The sequence below is a fragment of the Delphinapterus leucas genome, chromosome 10, assembly GCF_059928025.1.
Source record: "Delphinapterus leucas isolate spDelLeu-1000000601 "Yukka" chromosome 10, BTC_Dleu_Yukka2, whole genome shotgun sequence".
In the NCBI taxonomy this organism is placed as follows: domain Eukaryota; kingdom Metazoa; phylum Chordata; class Mammalia; order Artiodactyla; family Monodontidae; genus Delphinapterus; species Delphinapterus leucas.
In genome coordinates, this window is record NC_143138.1 from 20,618,372 (window position 1) to 20,644,556 (window position 26,185).

The 26,185-nt window shown below is 37.6% G+C and overlaps 1 protein-coding gene across 1 annotated transcript in view; it reads right to left on the reverse strand.

Annotated features, from left to right (window-relative positions):
- Positions 1 to 8,846: 8,846 nt before the first annotated feature.
- SLC17A1 (solute carrier family 17 member 1) overlaps positions 8,847 to 26,185 on the reverse strand; it is a 55,392-nt gene continuing 38,053 nt past the window's right edge. Inside the window, 2 exon segments of the mRNA XM_022562190.2 lie at positions 8,847 to 9,959; positions 17,773 to 17,863. Coding sequence (XP_022417898.2) covers positions 9,825 to 9,959; positions 17,773 to 17,863 — 226 coding nt within the window. The 3' untranslated portion in view covers positions 8,847 to 9,824.

The following is a 26,185-nucleotide window of genomic DNA, read 5'->3' on the forward strand; positions in this document are numbered from 1 at the left end:
AGACACTGATGAAAGAAATTAAAGATGATACAAACAGATGGAGAGCTATACCATATTCTTGGATTGGAAGAATCAACACTGTGAAAATGACTATACTACCCAAAGCAATCTACAGATTCAATGCAATCCTTATCAAACTACCAATGGCATTTTTCACAGAACTAGAACAAAAATTCCACAATTTGTATGGAAACACAAAAGACCCTGAAGAGCCAAAGCAATCTTGAGAAAGAAAAACGGAGCTCGAGGAATCAGACTCCCAGACTTCAGACTATACTACAAAGCTACAGTAATCAAGACAGTATGATACTGGCACAAAAACAGAAATATAGATCAATGGAAGAAGATAGAAAGCCCAGAGATAAACCCATGCACCTATGATCACCTTATTTTTGATAAAGGAGGCCTGAATATACAACGGAGAAAAGACAGCCTCTTCAATAAGTGGTGCTGGGAAAACTGGACAGCTACATGTAAAAGAATGAAATTAGAACACTAACACCATACACAAAAATAAACTCAAAATGGATTAAAGACCTAAATGTAAGGCCAGACACTATCAAGCTCTTAGAAGAAAACATAGGTAGAACACAGCAAGATCCTCTAGACCCACCTCCTAGAGAAATGGAAATACAAACAAAAATAAACAAATGGGACCTAATGAAACTTAAAATCTTTTGCACAGCAAAGGAAACCATAAACAAGATGGAAAGACAACTCTCAGAATGGGAGAAAATATGTGCAAATGAAGCAACTGACAAAGGATTAATCTCCAAAATCTACAAGCAGCTCATGCAGCTCAATACCCAAAGAACAAGCAACCCAATCAAAAAATGGGCAGAAAACTTAAATAGACATTTCTCCAAAGAAGATGTACAGATTGCCATCAAACACATGAAAGAATGCTCAACATCACTAATCATGGGAGAAATACAAATCAAAACTACAATAAGGTGTCACCTCACACCAGTCAGAGTGACCATCATCAAAAAATCTACAAACAATAAATGCTGGAGAGGGTGTGGAGAAAAGGGTACCTTCTTGCACTGTTGGTGGGAAAGTAAATTGATACAGCAACTATGGAGAACAGTATGGAGGTTTCTTAAAAAACTAAAACTAGAACTACCATATGACCCAGCAATCCCTCTACTGGGCATAAACCCTGAGAAAACCGTAATTCAAAAAGTGTCATGTACCACAATGTTCATTGCAGCTCTATTTACAATAGCCAGGGTATGGAAGCAACCTAAGTGTCCATCGACAGATGAATGGATAAAGAAGATGTGGCACACATATACAATGGAATATTACTCAGCCATAAAAAAACGAAATTGAGTTATTTGTAGTGAGGTGGATGGACCTAGAGTCTGTCATACAGAGTGAAGTAAGTCAGAAAGAGAAAAACAAATACCATATGCCAACATATTTATATGGAGTCTAAAAGTAAAAATGGTTTGAAGAACCTAGGGGCAGGAGAGGAATAAGGACACAGACATAGAGAATGGACTTGAGGACATCAGGCAGGGGAAAGGTAAGCTGGGATGAAGTGAGAGAGTGGCATTTACATATATACACTCCCAAATGTAAAATAGATAGCTAGTGGGAAGCAGCCACATAGCACAGGGAGATCTGCTTGGTGCTTTGTGACCACATAGAGGGGTGGGATAGGGAGGGTGGGAGGGAGACACAAGACGGAGGGGATATTGGGATATATGTATATAGCTGATTCACTTTGTGATACAGCAGAAACTAACACAACATTGTAAAGCAATTATACTCCAGTAAAGATGTTAAAAGAAATCATTAGAGAAACACAAATCAAAACCACTTCAAACGCAATAGATGGCTATAATAAAACAACAAAACAGGAAATAACAAATGCAAGGATGCAGAGAATTGGAACCCTCACACATTGCTTGTGGAAATGTAAAATGGTACTGCCGCTATGGAAAACAGTTAGGTGGCAAAGGCAAGTATGACAACACACCATGAATGAAATGCTGAGAGCTCTGTGTAATGTACTTCCTTATTCACTTAGTTGTGAAAACCAAAATCTGGGTCCCATCCTTGTTTCTTCTCTCTCCTGCACAATCCATAATCTCCCTGCCATGTCTGCCCAGCTCTACCTGCAGAGTCTACATCTAACTGCTTCTCACCATTCCTTCTGCCTCCATCTTAGCCCACTCCACAAACATCTTTGACATGAACTTCTGAAACAGCCTCAGTCTGGTCTCCCTGCCTCCACTCTTATTTTCCTAGAGACCCTTTTCTAGAAGGTAGCCAGAGGATCTCTATACAGCATTAATTAGGCAAGTCACCTCCCTCCTCAAAAGCATTTAATTGATCCAATTATAAATAGAATTAAATTCAGACCAAGCTCTTACCATGATCTTCAAGCTCTACAGGATCTGGCCCTTAACTAGTTCCCAATCTCACTTTCCATCACTCACTAGATTCCAACCACACTGCCCTCTGCTCTCCCTCTTAGGTAGACTGAGCTCATTCCCATCTCTAGGTCCTTCCCTTGGTTATTTTTGATGCTCGGAGCACTCTTTCCCCTGATTGTCATGAGGCTCTCCTTCTCATCACCGAAGTCTCAACACAAATGTAACGTCCTGTATCTGCAACTAAAGCAGCTCTCCTGGACTCTCTCTATCATGTTACCCTCTTTCATGTTCTTTATGGGCTATTAGTACCTGGAATTTTCTTAACTTTTAAACTATAGATATCATTCATCTTCTCTCCCTGTACCCCCCTCCCCACACACCCTACCACACACAACAAAACATAAATCTCCTTTAGGAATAAGTCCTGACGACATAGCTCTCTTCTCAGCACTTATAAAAATGCTTTAAAAGTATTTTTTTAATCTGGTTGAATATTAGAAAGCAGGGGTTCTTAATCTGGGATCTGCGAACTTTATAGAAAAAAATTACATCTTTATATCCCCAACCTCTGGCTGAAATTTAACATTTCTATCTATTATGAATGTAGGCAACAAACCACAGTAATATTAGCAGTACTGATGACTGACAGCATAAGAAATCACATATATCTTCTTGTGTCATTACAGTTATTAACAATATCGCAAAATATACTGTTTTGCTCAACACTGTTTTGAAATTACAATGGTTCTATTAGACCTGTAATTAGTTCTCATTATTTAATGAATTAATAAAGGAGCATATATATGATCATAAACATGTTTTTAAAATATCTTGATAACTATTTCACTATAATCTTTCTCCTTTGGAGTTCTGGGCATTATATTGTGAATTGAGGTCCATCACAAAAAAGTTGAGAAGCCTTGCTCTAAACAAACTTTCACAGGCAGAATGTATGCCCCTTTACACAACTACTATGTCTGGAACCCACTGAAATAAATTCAAAGAAGCAAAATCAGAAAATTACAAAGACTAGAGCACTACACCATGCCAAAACCAACAAAGACTATTTGCTAAATTCAAAATAATGGGGATCAAATGAAAAAGCAACATTGGAAATCAACTCACGATGCCTACCAGACTCAAAAGTTTGGTACATTCCTCTGGAAGTAAGAGAGGGTAATGCCCCAGGGCCAGGGCATCTGGGAACCAGGTGGACCCTTGCAATTCTGGCGTCCCAGGCCCTTTGGCAATGGCTTCTGGGCTGGAGGAGAAACACGTGGCTGTGACTCAGCCCTTTCTTGTTTTCCCCAATTTCTTAAATAAAGATGGGAAGCTGGGATTGGTTACCTTTGCAACAGTGTGTCAGTTAGACTGACAGGGGAAAATACCGCTGATTATGGCTGACAGCCCTGAAGACGCAGATGACTGAAGAAACAACCATCAGCACATCAAAACAAAAAGCAAAGCTAAGGAAAACGTCTCCGGAACTACCCCATTACCCAGGCTGGTGTTCCCTGAGCTGTCCTCTTGCCTAGGGTCTGAAAAGTGGATTCAAACTCCCAGACCTCCAGCTGCAGACTGATGGGAAGATGGAAACAGCGACCAGGTAAACAGGAGAACTTGAGGAAATTCTACCCACACCATGCTTGGGGAATTACAACTCAGGGAGAATTGGTCCTAGCCAGAGAAAAGTAATTAGAAAAGTCGAATATGTTAAATATTTTGGCAGGAAAAGAATGTAGCATGGTAATGGAAAATGAACACATTTTCAAAGATTTCATTAGAGTGTAAGCACAACCCAAACTTACAATATTCCATAAACCTTCCAAATTACTAGAGGCAGGCAAGGGGGCAGGAGGAGGAGGACTTTTTTTTAAGGGAATATAAAATAAAATGACAGAAAATGAAGTATATTTGTAAACATAATGAATGCAGTTGGGTTAAACTCAGCTAACATAGGAGACAACTCTTGGAATGGGTGAAATTATTGAACCCAAATATATACCCTTTGTAAGGAACACATACAAAATGAAATGACTCAGAAAGGCGGAATTTAAAGGCTATGAAAAAGTATTCCTGGGAATCTAAAATGAGCACACACACGCATAAAATTTGAGGATTCAATATCAGAAAGTCAAGTGAGTAAAAATCAAAAAATGGAAAAGGCTGATAACTTTACAAAATCAAAATTAAATTTTCAATTAAGATATACTTGTCAAAATCTTTTTGAAATTGTAATATAACATCAGACTATTCAACAATGACTGCTTGGACATAAACAGAAATGAATAGAAATAACAATCATGGAAAACTTTAGTATAAAACTAAACTAAAATCTAAACTAAAAACTTTTAGTATTTAAATAGGTCAAATATATAGAAACAAGTAAGATTTATAGGGTCTGAATAAAGTAGTGTGATTTCTTCCATAGCTGTGCCCAACTCTGTACCTTGGAAATAGAAGATGAACTTTTGCTAACACCTATGGAATATTTCCTAGTGTTGTTATGTGCTTATTCATAACAATGGCCTCAGTAATATCTATATTAAAATATTTGTATGAGATCCCATATTTTTCAGCTGCTGGTTGTATTCCATTCACTTACAAAATTTATTAACGAAGATGCCATTGATAGACATGTTTAATTCCAGATCCAGATTTTTGTCATTTCTAATCAGCAATCTTGAGCATAAATGCATCCTGGTGAAGTTTTGTGAGTGCACCATTTTGGAAATTTCTTGGTGCTGGCAAACTGAGTCAAATAAAGTTTTGATCGATCATATCAGATTTCCCTCCAACCATCATTTGGATCATTTCTTTCAATAAATTTGCTAACTAGTTATTGTTTAACATGAAAAAAATTTTCTGTATTAATAGGTTAGTCAGGAAACTTACTGTGTGCACTTATTGTTTCTGTAGCTTTGCAGCCAACCCAGTTATATTTCTAGGTAAACAATCATATCATCAACTCATAATGGTAATTTTACCCTTTTCCAGTGTGGATTCCTTTTCTTTCCATTTCTCTCAACTCCTGTCTCTTAAGTAAAAACCTTGGCGATTGGTCAAGATGTGGGCGTAGAAAGACCCTGAGCTCACCTCCTCTCACAAACACATCAGAATCACTACTTGCAGAATAATCATCTATGAAAATGACTGAAACCTATCAGAAAAAGATCTACAACTAAAGGCCAAAAGAAGAACCACAATGAGATGGGTAGGAGGGGAGGACTCACAATATAATCAAGTCCTATATGCTCAGGTGGGCAACCAAACTGGAGAATAATTATAGTACAGAAGTTTCCCCATAGGAGAGTTCTGAGCCCCACATCAGGTTCCCCAGCCTGGGGGTCCTACACCAGGAAGACAAGCCCCCAAAGCATTTGGTTTTGAAGGCCTGTGGGTCTTAATTTCAGGAGTCCCAATGGACTGCGGGAAATAGAGGCTTCATGGCTTCACTCTTAAGGGGTGCACACAAAACCTCACATGCACCAGGACCCAGGGCACAAGCAGTAATTTGATACGAGCCCGGGCCACACTTACCTGCTGGTCTTGGAGAGTCTCCTGGAGAGGTGAGGGGCAGCTGCGGCTCACCCTGGGGACACAGACACTGGTGGCATACATATTTGGGAGCCACTGATGCTGGTGGGTGCCACTGTGTGGGATCCTCTCTCTGGCTTGTTAGCACCAAGACCTGGCCCCACCCAACAGTCTGGAATGCTGGGATGCCTCAGACCAAACAACTAACTGGGTGGGGACACAACCCCATCCATCAGCAGACAGGCTGCCTAAAAACTTCCTGAGCCCACAGCTGCCTCTAGACATGGCGTCTACACACAGCCCTGCCCACCAGAAGACCAAAACCCAGCTCCTCCCACCAGTGGGCAGGCACTGACCCTGCCCTCCAGGAAGCCTGCACTAGCTTCCAGACCAGCCTCACCCACCAGGAGGCAGACACCAGACACAGGAAAACCACAGTTCCACAGCCTCAGCGCCACACAGCACACTCGTAGCAGGCCACACCCTATCCTGGGACCAGCTGGGCCCCAGCCCTGCCCACTAGCAGAACAACACAGGGACATGAAGGACCTCATATGCAACTGTGTCAGGAACCCCACCCCTTCCCCCAGCAATCTGAAAGCAGCTCTGGGATCCCTGGGCCCTGCAGCCAGACTCCAGGACCTGGCTCTGCCTGCCAGTAGTCCATCACTAACACTAGGACCTGGCTTCACCCACCAATGGCGGGGCGGGGCGGGGGGGAACAGCACTGGAGCCTTCTGGAGCATTACTCTACCCACCAGCGAGCCAGCACTAACCCTGGGGCCCTGGGAGGGGCTCTGCAGTCAGCCACCTGTGACCAGGCCCTACTAGGCAACAGCAGCCACACAAGGCAAGGCCTGGCAACCAACCGGGCCAGGGGCCAACCAAGCCTACCAGACCACCCACATAGGCAGACTGCCACAACAGAAGGACCACAACACACAGCCCTTTTAGGGGGAATCCCTAAAGCTTATACCTTGGGTGACAAGAGAGGAGTATGCTGCAAGAATGCATAGGACTTCTCCTACAGAAGGCTACTGCTCCAAGGTCGAGAAATATAACTAACCAACTACATACATAAAAATAGTAATAGCAACTGAGACAAAATGAGGTGGCAGAAGAACATGTCCCAGATGAAGGAATAAGATAAAACCCCAGAAGAAGAACTAAGTGAAGTGGAGATAGGCAATCTACCTGAGAAAGAGTTCAGAGTAATGATCATAAAGATGATGAAAGAACTCGGGAGAAGAATGGATGCACAGAATGAGAAATTAGAAGTTTTCAACAAAGAGTTAGAAAATATAAAAGAACAACCAAACAGAGATGAAGAATACAATAACTGAAATGAAGAATATAATAGAAGGAATCAATAGTAGACTAAATGATACAGAGGAACAGATCAGTGAGCTGGAAAACAGAGTAGGAGAAGTCACTGCCACTGAACAGAAAAAAAAGAAAAAAGAAGTGAGGACAGTTTAAGTGAAAACCTCACTGTTTATTGCACAGACAAAATGCCAGCCTATGTGTTGACCTACCAAGTCTGTGTCCATAAACCCTACTTTCTCTCAGCTACTATGGGTAAACTCTGGGTTTGTATCCAAGGCCAGCCTCTGCACTGTGCTTGGATTTCATCCCCTCTGGACTTTTTTTTTTTTTTTAAACGAGGAATCATACACACCATTTTTTAATATGTACATAATTGTGTAATAAAAGTTTACTTGAGCACAAATACTTTCTTAGCCTATAAAATTGCTGTTATCAGTAGCAGCAGCACTTCCTGACCAAGAAAGGCAGAACTCTCCAGACTTCTACAGCCTGGTGCATTGCTCCCCTTTTTTTTTCTGTGGATGTACACATGTGCATGGTGGTCAGAGCCTCTTCACCAGCCTGACTCTCTCTATCATGATGGTTTTTTAGGGAGAGGAAGAGGGGACCTGGGTGAAGACCTGGGATGATTTTCAGTGGGTGAAGCCATTAGGCTGTACCTTGCAGAAGCTCACAGTCTTCAAGGAGAGCTATACTGCAAGTGCCCACTGAGGCACACCTCCATCCTCTGTGCCATGCTCTCTAAGTTCCCTATGGACAGGGCCTCAGCTGCTGCTTCAACCTGAGTCTCATAGTATGAACGAGTCTTGGTAAATCAAGTAGTTTAATTCTGCATGTGCATTTTCTCTCCAATATTGTGAAACCTCACTATTAGATTATACCATCAGTTTATATACTATTACATCTAATTCTAAAACAACAAACATACAAAAAACTCCCCACTGTACCATGACGTTTCTCAGCTCTCCTTTATAGGGCTGTCTACTCTTGCTGTCTCCACTTCCTTGGCCATAGCAATCAGACAAGAAAAAGAAATAAAATGTATCCAAATCAGAAGGGAAGAGGTAAAACTGTCATCATTTGAAGATGACATGGTACTCTATATAGAGAACCCTAAAGTCTCCACCCAATGAACACTCTTTTAATCATAACTTTGGATATGAAAAACAGACTATCACCAGGATCCCAGCAGTTTTCCATGTGGTCTCTCCTAATCACAACCTCTCCCTCCCCCTACAGGTAATGACTATCCTGACATTTAGTGTAATGTCTTCTGTGCATGTCTTTGTAGATTTATTACCCACATATGTATCACTGTAGACTTTAGTTTTGTCAGTTTTTAAACATTTTGTATGTCTTTTTTTTTTTTTTTTTGCGGTACGCGGGCCTCTCACTGCTGTGGCCTCTCCCATTGCGGAGCACAGGCTCTGGATGTGCAGGCTCAGTGGCCATGGCTCACGGGCCCAGCCACTCTGCGGCATGTGGGATCTTCCTGGACTGGGGCACGAACCCGTGTCCCCTGCATCGGCAGGCGGACTCTCAACCAGTGTGCCACCAGGGAAGCCCCATTTTGTATGTCTTTTAAGTCTCTTTGAATCAGAGACTCCCCCTCCATCACTCTTCTTTTTCCTTATAATTCATTTGTTAAAGACAATTATAAGACAGTTTAGATTTGCTGATGATACCCTTAGGATTTAGTTCAACATATTCTCTATTTTCTGTATTTATTAGAAAACAGTAGCTGTATCCTGAGGCTTGATCACATTCAGTTTGATCTTTTTAGCAAGACCTTGATGGTGGTGCGTTTTTTCGCCAGGATGTACACAATGTCTCTATGTCTCTCTTTGTGATATCAGCCACTGATGCTCAACCCTAGATCCCTTAATTCACTGGGGTTTGCAAAATAGGGATTTTCTACATCTATCAATTCTTATTTGTGTACTAGCTGAACTAATTCTACAAAAATACATTTTTCCTATTTATTTACCACTGACAGAGTTTAGAGAAGAAAGGCACAATATCAGATTCTCCTTTGAACTTTAATGGACGCTTTGTCTCCATCACTCATTTGAAAACCACTCTAGTCAGGATCACCTTTAAAGTAACTCTTGCCAGACCCATTAATAAATTCACAGACCTTATATAATTTGACCCCTTGATAGCATTTACCACGGGTACTCATTCCCACCTTTTTCACTTTTCTTCTTAGACACCACATTCTTCAACTGTCTTTCCTACTTCACCAAAGGCCCTTCCCAGTTTCCCTTGCAAGCATCCCCCTCTCTTCCTCACCTTTAGATGTTAGAGAGGCCCAGACTCACAAATTTATATCTCTAGCCCCAGTATCTTTCAAGAAATCTAGACTGGTATATCCGCTGGGCTGCATGCCATCTCATCAGGATGTCAAATAGTTTCAGACTTTACATGGCTCCCTCTTCTCCCCCAAACCTGCACCCCATATTTTTTCCCATCTCAGTCAGCAATACCACAGTTTGCTCAGGGGCCATCTTTAGCTCCTCTCTTTCCTGCATCCCCAGCTTCAAAATCTGCCCTTAATCGGATCACTTCTTACCTTCAGAGATAAGTGTTTTGTGTTTCTTTAGCCCAGTCTTGAATTTCTGCTTTAGCAAATATAAGGTAGAAGATTAGGCTTATCACATTATTGGCTACCATCATGAAGAAGATTTTAAGCCAGGGAGAGTCTTGATCCTGAGGAATTAAAGTGCAAAAAATTATAAATTGTGTTTTGTAACATTTAAAATGTAATATTAAAATTAATATAGGCTCAATGCAGGTCACTAAAACACAGCAAAACACTATAATAAGGAACAAAAAAAGCCATTTCACTCTACAAAGATAATCATTATTTATCTTTCCATGTTTTGATTTAGATCTATTATATATAATTTTTCATGTATGAAAAGGACATTGTATGTATATAGTACTAAAGCCAAGAATGCATATGATTTTTCATTTAGAAATATCTCATAAACATGTTTGCATATCAGGAAATATTTGACTATATCATGACTGTTACTGACTGATTAGTAATCCAGAGTTTAGATTTACAAAATTTACAAAAGCATCCCTTATTTCTTTAAAGTTGTTTTTCACTTTTTGTTGATATAAATTTGAATATATTGGTGGTTAATTACATATACAGCAATGCTTTTGAATAAGATTTGTCAAATATGCTTTATTTATAAAAATTGTTGACACATTTTCTCTTTCAGCCTATTAATATGATCAGTTTCATTAACAGATTTTATTAATAGATAGAGTCACTTTTACTTTCACAGAAAATGACCTACTTAATCATGGTGTCATATATATTTTAATATGTTGGTGGGGTCTGTGCACAGGTAATTTATTTTTGGAATCCATATTCAAAGATGACATTAAATTTCAGTTATGTTTCAGATTTTCTTTACCACTTTGCCCTTTACTTTTTCATCAGCTGAGGTTAAATTTTATGCAGTTAAATGTAAAACGCATTGTGATTGGGTTTTGGTCTCTGGTGCCATGCTTTTCAAGGATGTCCTGCCTAAAGCTTAAATAATTATTAACCCCTATTTTACTTTAGTATCTTTATTGTTTCCTTTCTTCATTTACATTTTTTAATCACCTAGAGTTAACTTGGGGGTAAATATGAGAACAGAGTGTAATTGTATTTTTCAGGTGGGCTTGCCACTATGTTTTTAAAAAAATCAATCCATTCCTTCTGGTTTGAAATGAAACTTTATTATATAGAATGTATTCTTTTCAGAACTTGACCATTATTAAATCATCATCAATTTCATTTAAAATATAATTAAGAGTAGACACTGAAAAAAATAAAACAATGTTTCCTGACAAAGTAGACATTAAATATATTTAATCATAGTGATTTCTATAATCAAACATGCCAAATTCGACAAATTTGACAGGTAGTAGGCAAACAGAAAGTGGAGGAAAAAACCAAGATGTGCTTAGAAATTTAATGATAAATAATAAAGCTTGTGGTAATTTTAAGTTAATAGAATCTATTTTGATTTGGAATTGAAGTCCAACCTAGAAACTTTTTTAAAATTAATTTTTATTGGAGTATCGTTGCTTTACAATGTTGTGTTAGTTTCTGCTGTACAGCGAAGTGAATCATATATCCACTATTTTTTAGATTTCCTTGCCATTTAGGTCACCACAGAGCACTGAGGTCACCCTGTGCTATACAGTAGGTCCTCATATATATATGTATATGTATATATACATATATATATGTATACATGTATATATGTTAATCCCAATATGTATATGTATATATACATATATATATGTATACATGTATATATGTTAATCCCAATAGCCCAATTCATCCTACCCCCCCCCGCCCCCTTGGTAACCATAAGTTTGTCTTCTACATCTGTAGATCTATTTCTCCTTTGCAAATAAGTTAATCTCTGCCATTTTTCTAGATTCCACATATAAGCGATATTATACATTTCCAACCTAGAAACTTGACGTGCCTCTCCCGTCTAATATTTTCACTGATGTTGCTCAATAGGTGTGCAGCAATTTTTTGTACAATTTGGACTTCTTGTGGACTTTGTACAATTTTCAAAATACCCATAGGTATTTTGCAATATTGGTTGATACTGTGCTTTAGATTTTTCCACAGTATGCTACCTAACTTTAATTTTTTTTTCCCCAGGAAGACAATTGAATTCTCTGTACATAATGTTATATTTTCCCTCTACACTTACATTGAATATATCCTTAATTAAGCTTTCTTGACAATTGTGTTTGCTAACATTTTCAGAATGCTAAACAATAGTATAGCAAACACACTTTTATTTTTCCTGATTTAAAAGTATATGAGACTAAAAACACTTATAGCTGTTATGCATTGAACACATAAACATCTGATACTTGCATACATGATCTGATTTGGTAATTACCTTAACCCCATGAGGTTTCTATGTCATCTTAGCCATTTACAGCTGGAGACACTGAGACTTCGATTAAGAAACGTTTCCAGGTCACATATCTTATAAGTAGGTGAGCTAAGACTTGAACAAGATAGTTTTGCTGGGGAAATATACACTGTAAACTACTAAGTAGCTGATTCTCATTGTTTCTAGTATTTTTGCTTAAAGAAAAACTTTTTTCCTGATAATATAATATCATCTTTTGTTGGTTAATGTTTACTTCATTTTTTATGCTGTCCTTACAACTTTCAATGTTTCTATGTCTTTATTTTAGGTATGTATTTTATATATAAATAGCATATGAGTGGCTTTTGTTTTTAGTTGTACAAAATGTGTCCTTTAATTGCAGAGTTTAGTCCATCTATATTTATTGCGATCTTTGGTATATTTGGATTTATTTCTACCATCTGTCTTTGTGCTTTCAATTTGTCCTGTCTTCTACCTATAGTCCTACCCCCAAGCCCCACACCATTTCTTGCCTTCTTTCACATTGAGGGGCTTTTTCTTCCTTCTAAAAAAATTTTTTTATTCCATGTTTTTCCCTCTCTCCTGGTTTGAAAGTTCCACACTCTATGTCTTGGAATTTTAATATACATAACCCCCGAATTTAATACTAATCTTTATGTATTAAAAAATTAGAGGGTCCAGGAGGAGGGGAAACAGGGAGTTCTTGTTCAGTGGGTATAAAGCTTCAATCATGCAAGATGACAAAATTCTAAAGATCTATTATACAACGATGCGCATATAGTTAACAATACTAACTATACAATGTTGTAATGTACACTCAAAATTTGTTAAGAGGGTAAATTTATGTTATGTGGTTTTTATTTTAATACACATACACACACACTTATGCAATTTAAAAACGAAAGCTGGAGAATAATTCTGTAGTCTCTGAATAGTGATGTATCTTAAGTTACCTACTTATTTTGTTGGCTTTACATTGACAACTCCTGGTCTATATTGCTTTTTCTCTTGTGTCTTGCCCTCTTTTATTAAAGAAAGTGCTTTTTATTTCATTTTCCAGTTACTTTGAAATTTATACACATTTTTCTGTATTTTAAAAATTATTACCCTAGAAATTACAACATGTATCCTTGGTGCACCAAACTCTATTAATACTTTTATCCTATGGCAAGAGAACATGAAGTCTTTGGAATAATTTATTCCATTTATCCTCTCCTGATTAATTAAATATTGTTACTGTCTACTCTACTTCATTCATTCTATACACGTAGTTTTTTTAAAACTCCACAAGACACTTTTATTATTTTGTACAATAAAACAAATAAGTAAATAAGTGGATTTGCACACACCACTTTTACTGTTCTTCATTCCTGTTTGTACCTCCAACTTTCTTGTGCTTAAAAACATTCTTTAAATGCCCATTAATGAATTGAACTTCCTTGATTTTTGTTTGCTTGAAATATGTTATCTCCTTTAAAAAAATATTTTCACTGAGTTTACAAATTTAAGTTGGCAGTTATTTTCATTTAGTATACTGAAGATATCATTCTACTGTCTTCTGGGCTTCTTTTTTTGTGGATGAAGAGTCAGAGATTAGTTTAACTGTTGTTCATTTGAAGGCAACCTTTCTTATTTCTCTCACTGCTTATATGACTTTCTTTTTGTCTTTACTTTTCTGTAAATTCTCTATGAGGTGTGCAACTGTGGATTTCTTTTGTTTATCCTACTTGTCATTAATGTAGTTCTTAAAGATGTGAATTGCTATATTTCTGAAAAACTAGAAAACAATCATTTTCTCTTCAAATTTAACTTCTGCCCTATTCTGTTTTCTGGAACTCCAGTTAAATGTATGTTGGGCCTTCTCACTGAGTCCACATATTTTATATTTTCTATACTTTTTTTCTTAATGTGATTCATTCATGTGGTGATTCATGTGGTCAGGAGGATAGATCCTCCTGACCAGTCAAGATAGAGTAGGTTATACTACAGTAACCAATACCCACCCCACCACCCCCCACCACCCGCAATTCCTAGTGGCTTTTAATGGCAGAGATTTGGTTTTTGTTTAAACTAAATGTCCATAGCAAGTTGGCTAGAGGTTATGCTCCACATCTCTTCATTCCTGGATCCTGGTCAACGGAGTTGCAGTTGACATTCTGATTGTTGCCAGTTGCTGTGTCCGAGAGAGTGGCCTCTTAGTTCTCAGTGCTTCTCTTCAGAATGAATGCATATCACTTTCTCTCATGTGTCACTGGCCAAAATAAGTTATATAAATATATCTAACTTCAAGGAAGTGGGGAAATGCCCAAGAGGAGAACCAAAAAATTATTGTATTTGCAATAGTTACTTTCCAGCCTGCTCTCTGCTCCACAAACATTGGATTCACTCACCTTCCTCTATGCCAAACACACTAATCAAGGGAGACCACTCCAAAGACCCTCCAGTCCCTACCTTCATCTGTTTCAGAGGCTGACTGAAGAACATTCAAACATTAATCAGGATGTGACTCTCAAAATGTCTGCCTAGCAGTGTGTCAGCATTACTAAGGACAAATGATTGCTATTTCTTTTCCAATCCTCCTTTTCTGAAAGGAAGTATTTATTGCAGTTATTGGATTGCTATGCTATCATTGTATACAGCATGATGGAGCACGTAATTCCTGATATAGAGGGCCATTATGCATTATCCCCCAGTAAAGGGTGATACATTCTGCACTTTGAACTTGATGCCATAACTAGGTGGGACTTTGGATGTCTGTTGACTCCCTTATGGAAGGAGTAAAATTGTTGTGCATGTAGGTTTATACATTTTTTCAGGCTTTTAAATTGTCTTTCTTAAGAGAATTGGTCCAAATTACTTACCCTCCCATTAATGGAGGCAGAAGCTTCACTAATTCTCTTATTAGCTGTACTTAATCTGAATTTTTATATTTTTAATTGCCAGAGGTTAGATTTAGCTCTTTGTCTAAACTTATGTTTCTTTCTTTTTTTCTTTTTTTAAAGGGAAAGCTATTTATTTATTTATTTATTTATGGCTGTGTTGGGTCTTCGTTTCTGTGCAAGGGCTTTCTCTAGTTGCGGCGAGAGGGGGTCACTCTTCATTGCAGTGCATGGGTTTCTCACTGTCATGGCCTCTCTTGCTGCGGAGCACAAGCTCCAGATGCGCAGGCTCAGCAGTTGTGGCTCATGGGCCTAGTTGCTCCGTGGCATGTGGGATCTTCCCAGACCAGGGCTCGAACCTGTGTCCCCTGCATTGGCAGACATATTCTCAACCACTGCACCACCAGGGAAGCCCTAAACTTATGTTTCTTAAGTTTATATTTATATATTTTTTCTTATTTATATTTTATTTATATTTTCAATCCTCTCTTTTACTTCTCTAAATATATACATATATGTCCAATATCTCTGAGGATCTGATTTGGTGGTTTTTATTCATCTCTCACATAACACATTATTTCCTCAAGCATTTTATAATTTTTGATTGACTGTAAAATCATATTCACCAAAACTTTATGCACAAGGAAATTCTGGAGTATGAATTTAGAGTTTCTCCAGAAAAAAAAAATTTTATTTACTTTTACTAGGCATCTGTGGACTACTAGAAATTCAATCCTTGGCTTATGGCATTTGGACACAACAGAATTTGAATTAGGGCCTCAAACCATTGTGAAGATTGGTTTATTGTTTCAAACGTTCAGAAGAGTCTTTATTCAGTTTTTCCTCTCCCTTTGTAGCTGAGGCTGAAATAGATAAGTTTCCTCACTGGGCAGAGACAACTTCGGACAGTTCTGGAGCCATGTTTCCTGCCACCTTTGGGGGAAGTCAGCTCAGCAGGTCTGAATGAGTTCATTGGAAGAACAGGCTGAGTGGGCTCCATGCTCAGGGGGAGAAAACAGACCCTGGTCTCCTGGAGTTCTTTTTTAATAAGGCTACCTCTCTGATCAGGGGTGTTCCATGGTTATAGTGATGTTTCTAGCCTTTCTGATACCATAAGTCCTAGCACATGATGGTGTGTGTGGGGGGCTCCTCTCTATGGGAAATTTGGCCACGGTGAGTACAAATTGTCTCTCCTTGGCCAAAGTTGTGGGACAAGGAGCAACTGGAGTATTTGCCTGAACACTGCTCTCTCTCAGCTTGGAGATTTTCCTCCAAAACTTTCCTCCAAGTTTATATATGAGCTACATGGTAGTAGTGGTGTGAGGTTGTAGTCCTTAGTGGTTACAGATATATATCAGCATTTTCATTCTGACTCTTCTTTTATGAGTGGTTTTGGGATATTATCTCTTATGCTCTGTTTGTCCATTATAACTGGGTGTCCATTATAACACTCAGGATGGGCAATTTCTCCAAGGCAGCCAGTGGCTTTGATGGTCATTTACCTCTCTGGAATCAAGCTCTTCCTTCATGTTCAATCTCTGAAATTTTCCCTTATTTTTTTTTTTCTCAAGATCAGGCATGCATTTAACATGATTGTTAAAATTTGATAAGGCATTTAAAATTTTTTGAATATACATTATTAGATTCTGGGACCATAGAATTCATCAAAATGTGTTGGCAAAGATTGTACAGCCATTTGCAATATAGTGTGTTGGAGAAAGCATATTCAGGTGTATTAGAACAGAGTCATCATAACAGATCAATAAATCCTGGTCAAAGGTGAACTAATGTAACAAATAATAAAGAAACTTAGTATTAATGGTTAGCAGGTAAATTATCTGTGGCTTAAGAAGAAAAGTCAGAATAAATGTGATGGTTGAGGAACATGCATGTGTTTCCAGTTATCACCTGGGTGATGATAGTGGTTTTGCCTCCACTAGGTAACTAGCTTTGAGAACCAGAGTTTCTTTACATAATACTACCAATTTATACAATATTCCTGTAGAATCATACACATATTGATCATTTCTGTTGCCTCTTTTCCTTTTTGTATCTCCAATCTACCATCTGGGATAATTTTATTTCTCCCTAAAAAACTAGCTTTTTTTCTCAGTGCTAGCCTACTTCTGATGAATTCTCTGTTTCTGTTTGAAAATGGATGAATTTAAACTTCATTTTTTATGATGGATTTTTTTTTGGTGGATTGTAGAATTCTAGACTAGCAGTTATTTTCCTTCAGCACCAGATAAGGCATTTTAAGTATTTTTAAGAGGAGAATTTCAGGTAACCTCATCCATAGGAACAGAAGCCAGCCTTCATAGAATTGTTTCTTTTGGTCATTTTAAAATTGTATTTGTTCCTGATTTTTCATTCCTTTCCTGACAAAACTATAACTTCTTACTTATATTACCATTCACCCAGTCAACTACCTGTTTTGATAAAGGCACACATTAATTGTTAAAAATCACAGAGGTCCACTTCTGTTTCAATAACCAATGATTAAAGAGTTACCATCACAACTAATTGACATATAGCAAGAAAGAACTTGTATCCTCTGTATGTTTGGAGGGAATGCCAAGTTTAATATGACACAAAAACTCATAACTCACCTCTTGCTGATGTCTCCTCTGCAACTTTTTGTATGCCTTACACTTTCTTTTTCTGTACAGTTAATATGAGAAAAATAACTACCCATGTCTGGGTGTTCCTTACCTGACTAAGGATCACTCCAGTCACAGTGGAAGCAACTAGTCCTCCTGTTAGTCCAATTACATTTGTAAATCCTTTAAGAAATCCGTAATATCTATACAAAAATGAATGACAATACACAGATGTAAAGTAATACAAGTACTGCAGGAAAAACCTAATGAAATGAGATTTAAGAGAGAGAACTGTTGACTTCCTAAATTTCCCATTTCCACTATTCAAATTCCATTAAAAATGTCTGAAAAAGTATATGGATATAAGTAACTTTCTGGTTGCACTGCAGAGCCAGAAAGGTTGGCTTTAGCAGTAAAGAATAGTAATATATTGAGAAAATGAGGCCATATTAGAGTAAAAGCCAGCAGAGTTAGGAAATCTATAAATACAGTTGAGAAATTCCAAAGGTGATGTGTGTTGGTAATAGGAACAGGTTTGGGATTAATACAAAATTGAAGGGCTCTGTTCACCTGACCTATTCTCACAGTCCCAGAATTACTGGCCGCTATGATTGCTCCCATTATTCAGGCAAGGAAACCAGAGACTTCTTTACAAGCAACTGTGATTGGCCATTCCTGAGCGCCAAAACCAACTTCAGCAGAAAGTGGAGCTACAAAAGCAGGGAAGCCACAGAGAATAATAGATAAAGTAGGGATCAAATCCATCAGCCATAAAGAACAAGGAAGTACCTCTTGCAGAACAGAATCCATGTCTAATCAAGAAATTAGTTCACTCCAGGGCAGGGAGTCTGTGCCTTTCCTGTCCAACAGATTTCACCATAAAATGTTCCCTGTTTTCAATTCTTGCCTTTTATGAGAGTGAGGGCTTTTTTTTTGTTTTGCTCTCTTATTTTATTTCCTTGGGTCTTTTCCATTCTTACTCTGCCTTTACCTGTTGAATATGGGAGGGAGTGTATAGTTTATTAGTTTATGGGTCCTGGGTCAGAGAAGCATCACATCTGGACCTAGAGTCCTTGGATTGTGGAGCTGTATGCAGTCACATGGTGGAAATTTGAGTTGTTTCTTTTTTGGGGGAGATGGAAAGTGTCTTTTAATGTGTGAAGAAGATTTATGGTTATGAGCAGCCACAGGTGCAGATTGGGGCAGAAACCATCACTTGTCTCCAGTATTCACTGTTTCCTTTTTCATTTTAGCAATAGAACTCCTGAGTTTTCAGTGGTAATAGGGTCACTTATGCCTTTGGGAGCCCTTGTTACTTTTGCCTTCATAATCACCTTCCACCACAAAAAATACTTACAATTTTATGACTCTATGTGTTGCGGAACTTTTCAATTTCATCTAAATTGTCAGATTTATTGGTATGAACTTGTTTATAATATTCTGTTATTTTCTTTATTATGTGCTAAGAGTTATTACAATGCAGCCATTTTCATCGCTTATATTGATAATTTTTTCCTTTTTCTTGATCAATCTTTATTTCACTAATTTTATTAATTTTCAAAGAAGCAACTTTTGATATTGTTGGCTTTACATATCATTTTTTTGTCCTACTCTTCATAATTTCTTTCCTTCTACTTTCTTTGGGTTTAATTTGCTGCTTTTTTCCCCTACCTATAATACATGAGATACAAACATGATTATTGACATTAAGACTTAATTGTCTTTCAGTATATATGTTTAAAGCTATACATTTCTCTGGGCATGATTTTAAATGCATCCCACATGCTTTGATATGTCATATTTCATTGTAATTTAAAATACTTTCTAATTTCAAATGCGATTTCTTCTTTGACCTAAACATTAGTTTCAAAGCAATGGGAGTTACTTATCTTTTGCTTTTGATAGCAACCTTAATTTCACAGTGATTAAAGAATGTATTCTGAATGATTTTAGTCATTTAAAATGAATTGCAGCTTGCTTTATGATCCAGCATATTGTTAATTTCAGAAAAAATGTCCCATGGGCAACTGAAAAGAATGTGAATTCTCTCCTTATTGAGTGCAGTATTCTACATATGTCAATTAGGTCAACTCTGTTCGTTGTTGTTGTTGTTTAATCATCCATATCTTTTTTGTCTACCTCTTTTTTGGTATAAGCTATTGAAAGAAGTATGTGAAAGTCTCTTCTTTCATTGTAAATTTGTCTAGTTCTTTGAGTTTGCTCAATTCATGAGTATAAATTAAAGCTGTATGATTGGGTTCCAAAAGAAGTAGAATTCTGATATTTTTCTCTTTACCATTATGAAATATTAAAGTCTATTTTATTTGATATTAACATAGTTAATAACTATTAACATATTTATTCCAGGTTTCCTTGGGTTAATATTTGTTTGGCATATCTTTACCCATCCTTTTATTTCATCCTTTCTGTATCCTCATGTTTAATTTGTCTTTTATTTGCAGCATAGAGCTGCATTTCCTTTTTTATTGAGCTTGAAAATCTTGATACTTACTTGGAGTATTTCATCCATATTAATTTAATATAATTACTGATGTATTTGTGATTATCTGCTATTTATTTTCTATTTGACCTACCCTTTTTCTCATTGCACATTTTTTCTTTTAGATTAATCCATTTTCATTTCATTTTTCCTTCTATGACATTTCACTATTCTTTTCAGCACTGAAGATATAACATGCACTTTACTTAAGTTTATTATGAATTATACTTTTACTATTTTCATAATGCCAGAATATGAGAATTTTTAGTTCTTTGCATTAGTTCATCCTGTATTTTCATTCTTTAGTGTATTTTATTTCTATATGCATTTCAACTCATAAGATGCTCTGTTGTTTTAAAGATCAATGGTCTCCTAATTACACTCATATTTACCCCCCTATTGCTCCTTAGTCTGTCTTGCATTTTCAGGTTTCATCAGGGATAATTTCTTTCTGACTGAAAAATCACTTTTAATATTTCTTTTAGTGAAAATCTGCTGATGAAAATTTCTCTGTTTGCCTGTCTGAAAACATTTTTATTTTGCTTTTTTTTTTTTTTTTTGCTGTACACGGGCCTCTCACTGTCGCGGTCTCTCCCGTTGTGGAGCACAGGCTCTGGACGCGCAGGCTCAGCGGCCATGGCTCACGGGCCCAGCCGCTCCGCGGCATGTGGGATCTTCCTGGACCGGGGCACGAACCCGTGTCCCATGCATCGGCAGGCAGACTCTCAACCACTGTGCCACCAGGGAAGCCCTGCTTTGATTTCTGAAGAATATTTTCACTAGGCATAAAATTCTAGGTTGGCATTTATTTTTCAGCATTTTATAGAACTCATTTCATTATCTTCTGGTTTTCATAGTTTCTGTTGAAAAGTCAGATGTCAGGCTTATTCTTGCTACTTAAAAGTAGCATGTCTTTTCTCTCTAGTTCCTTTTAAGATTTTTGTCTTTGACTTTCAGCATTCTTACTATATATATTTTATATATATATATATATAAATTTATATTGTGTCATGATTTAAATTTGCAGAGCTTTGTGCCTATGTGGCTTATGGTCTTTTATTACTTTTGAGCTATTTGGGGCTGTTTTCTGTTAAAATACTGCTTATGTCACATTTTATCTGTTTTTTCCTTCTGAGACTTAAGTACAGATTTGTTAGCCTTTTCACTTAATTCCACATTTCTGCTTATTTCTTTATTTTCTATTCTTTTCTCTATATGTTTCAATTTGGACTTTGTTAATGTTTTCCAGTTTACCAATCTATACTCTCTTGTGGCTAATTTGTTATTAAACCTATCTATGAAGATCTTAATTTTAGACATTTTATTTTTCAGTTCTAGAATTTCCATTTGATTGTTTTTATAGATTCCAGTGCTGGTCAATTGTTTATCTTTTCATCTATTTTCGTCAGCTTTCTCCCTGGTTTCTTGGGTATATTATCATAGATATTTTGACGTTCATTTTGCCTGATAACTTTATTTTTATTTATCTATTTTTAATAAAGATCTGAGAGTTTCTTTTTTTTAAATTTATTTATTTTTGGCTGCATTTGGTCCTCACTGCTGCGTGCGGGCTTTCTCTAGTTGCAGCGAGTGGGGGCTTCTCATCGTGGTGGCTTCTCTTGTTGCAGAGCATGGGTTCTAGGCTCGTGGGCTTCAGTAGTTTTGGCATGTGGGCTCAGTAGTTGTGGCACACAGGCTTAGTTGCTCCGCGGTATGTGGGATCTCCCTGGACCAGGGATCGAACCTGTGTCCCCTGCATTGGAAGGCAGATTCTTAACCACTGCACCACCAGGGAGGCCCTTACCTGATAACTTTAATATCTGTATCATTTGTATGACTATTTCTAATGGCATTTTATGGTTATTAATCAAATGGCCCTGTCCCTTGGCATGCCTAATAATTTTTATTTAATGATGGACATTAAATAAAGAAGTTATAGACTTTAGAATATATTGTATTTTGCCAGAAAAGATTTACTCTTTTCTCTGATAGATTTGGAGGGGAGGAAATTGAACACTCTAACCTAAGTAGGGAATGAAATGAGATGAGGCTAGGCTTCAATTTTGATAAGACTCAGTTTACCTCTGGTACCCCCTGTTCCTTGAATATAGCCCTCCATGGTGTTAAATAGAGAGATTGGCATACTCAGCTGGGTCCCACCAGGCCCTGGTAGAGCTTGTCTCCTTAGCACAGATGGTATGGGAAATTCTGCCATGTTTCTTATTGATTTTTAGCTTAGACTTTTTTTGCCCCTTACCCTATTAAACTTCAGAATTCAAAAAACATCTCAAGGAGAGAAACTGACTTTGTGTTTAAGTTCCCTTAATTTCCAATTTTGCCACTCTAGCCCTGTGCAACTGACAAATGCTTGGCTAATTTCTATGTCCAGAGCTGCAGGCTTCTACCAGGGCCAAAGCTGGATTATCAGCCTTTTGCCAATCTCCAGAATTGGCAAGTAGCCCCAAGGAGAAAATGGTGGGGATTGTCAGCTCACCTCTCAGAGGTGCTAGCCTCTGATGTCTTTGGTCCTACTGGCTTCTGCTGCTGTCTGATATCTTTTAGTGAATACTCATGGTATTTTGTGGTTTTTTTTTTTTTTTTTGCGGTACGTGGGCCTCTCACTGTTGTGGCCTCTCCCATTGCGGAGCACAGGCTCCGGACGCGCAGGCTCAGCGGCCATGGCCCACGGGCCCAGCCACTCCGCGGCACGCGGGATCCTCCCGGACCGGGGCACGAACCCGCGCCCCCTGCACTGGCAGGCGGACTCCCAACCACTGCGCCACCAGGGAAGCCCACTCATGGTATTTTATCTGGACTTTTCCAGTTTTTCTCAGCCAGAATATCAGTCATACACAAGCTGCTCAATCCCATGAGGAGGTTTACGAGTTTTCTCAAATTTTGCTTTATGGTTGTAAAATGTTAGATGCATAGAAATATCTTCTAGTATATTAAAATAATTATAAAATATCCTTCTTTATCTCTAGTAATGTATCTTGTCTTAAAATCTACATTGGCTGATCTAGTTTCCTTTATTTTACTTTTAATCTACTTTAATTTTGTTTTTGCTTTTATTTCAATCAAGGTTAACTTAAACTTTGGAAGAATTGGTTCTTTTATATTTCATGTTTTTCTGCCACATTTGACTTAAAATGATCATCATTCTATTTTTTCCCCTTCTATCCTATCTTTCTTTATAATTTCATTTGATTTTTTTCATTAATTGTTTTTTTAAATATCATTCCCTTTACACTTTTATTATCCCTCAGTAGTTACCTTAGAGAGTAAAACATGTATCCTCAACTTATTATGCTCTAATATAAATTAATATTAAAAAATTCCCATTAATGAAAGCACCTTGGGACACTTCAATTCACTTATACCCTCTCATCTTATGTGCTATTTATTGTTATGCATTTTAATTTATATATTTTATACCCTATAGGTTATTATTGTTTTTGTTTTGTGAATTCAGTAATTACTGGATTTACTCTAATATTTTTCCTCTCCATCTCTCTTCATTTGTTTCTATACCTCTATGTTTCATCTGTGATTATTTTACTTCTGCCTGAAGAATTCTCATTTAATAATTCTTTCACTGGAGGTCTGTTGCTGATGAATTCCCAGTTTGTCTGAAAAAGTTTTTATATTACCTTAATTCTTTTTTTTTAATAAATTTATTTATTTATGGCTGTGTTGGGTCTTCGTTTCTGTGTGAGGGCTTTCTCTAGTTGCGGCGAGCGGGGGCCACTCTTCATCATGGTGCGCGGGCCTCTCACTATCGTGACCTCTCTTGTTGCGGAGCACAGGCTCCAGACGCGCAAGCTCAGTAGTTGTGGCTCACGGGCCTAGTTGCTCCACGGCATGTGGGAGCATCCCGGCCCAGGGCTTGAACCTGTGTACCCTGCATTGGCAGGCGGATTCTTAACCGCTGTGCCACTAGGGGAGCCCCTACCTTAATTCTTGAAGGAAGCGTTTGCTGGACAAAGACTTCTAGGTTAACAATGATTTTTTTTTTTTTTGTAACATGTTAGGAATTGGCTTCTAGCTTTCATAGTTTCTGTTGAGAAGACAGTTGTCAGTATTACTATTGCTCCTTTGAAAGTAATGTGTCTTTTGTATACAGCTGTTTTTAAGAGTTCTCTCTTTTTTCACAGTTTTGCAATAACAAGTCTAGGTGTGGCTTTCTTTTTATTTATCCTATTATATATTCAGTAACTATAGCACCTTTAATGACTATGCTCTCTTTTCAGATTCAGAAGTCTTTGGCGTGCTGTGGTGGTGGGAAAGGATTGAACCTATTTTTACTGAAAGAGGTGCTTTCATTCCATAATTAGAGATATAAACAAAATCCCCAGTGTCAAGAGTCCTGAGTGCCAGGACAATTACTCTGAAAATCATTACACATCCACAGTATGGAGCAGTTCGCTAATCTGAGAGTAGCAAGGTGAGAGCTTTATATGCTCCATACCTCATGCCACCAAAATCCCAAACAATAGGTATTTGATATGGGGAATGAAAACAACCTTGAGATTATTTTAATGCCGGACAGTTTCCTGGAAAGCTATTAGCTCTAAAACTGTTTATTCTTCAGCTGCAATAACCCATGGTAAAAGCATTTTGGAAGGGTGAATAGCTGCTGAAGTTGACTTTCAATTTAATTGATTTTATATTTTGGTGTAATAATGATTTAGTAGAACCTAAATAAGATTCAGATACCTGAACTATACTTCAGTCCCACATGGGGGGAAATTCAAGGGTGCATGACCCATCCATCAGTCAAAAATAATTAAAAGCAATTAAAAAAATTTTGGAGCCTCCTTTTAAGAATGTCAAGGGGATGACAGTGCCTGCTTAATGCATCACACAGCATCTTTAGAATCCTCTGTGCTTTTCTACTCATGCTATCCACCAAAGAGATGGTCACTACATTCCCACGTCTTCTCTGTCTCACTCAATTTCATTTCCCAAACAATATTCTCACAGAACCACACCTGTGTCTCCTCTTCTTCCTTGACGCCTTCGTTATGCTCAAAAAATATAATCACTTGCTCTATTCCTCAGTTCTAGCAAAGACCAAATTCCCCTAAAAGGACAGTTGAGTAATTTATCCTCTAAGGGGACTCTTTTTAATAGGCAAGGGAAGTATATGGTTAGGAATATTAGGAATAAGTTTTATCCCCAACCATTAAAAAGTTTAAGCATTATAAATTAATATGTTTGTGACATAATGCACATATGCCCTAAATATTGAGGATGAATTAGCTTAAGAGACTAAGAATATTCCCAAATTGTCTATTAGTATATCTTCTCTGATGCTACAAAATTACCTGACTAACATGGTATTTGGGCCCATTAGAATGATGCAACTCAGGTCAAGTTCTATGTTACCCAAGCCATTGCTGGCTGAGATATTTCCCATCTTAGTGACCAGGTACTGGTAAATAACACTGGTGAGGCATTGACTACATCGAGACGGCTCTGGAGGCAGACATTCTAGGTATGAACCTTCCCTCTACTTCTTACTAATCATGTGACTTTATATACATTCATTTCCCTGGTCTTTTGTTTCCTTACCCACACTATGTGGACAATATTGTCTCACACTGGGGCATAACAGACACATAAAAAATACTCAATAAGTGGTAGCTATTTATAATTTCCTTTATCTATTTGTATATACATTCTTAATTTACCTGTTTTTCAGAGTGCATATGGCTCAGGTGGCATTGTGTATTCTACATCAAATAATCCGTTTATGTCTTTATATAATTCCAAGTAATCAGAATACCTGCAGGCATTTTTAAGGAGGGTCTCAGAACTCAATAAATCAAATGGATACATGTCTTCATTACTCTGGCCTTCACCTAGTATAGATCTGATGGGCAAGATTCTTTACAGAACTGTGACAAAGTAGATTATTCTTGGTTTCTTTTTGCCTCTCTACCCCAGGCTACTGCTTTACAAAGCTCCAAATAATTCTGTTCATATTGGATCTATGTTCTCCAGAGACTGCTAGCCCCATAAA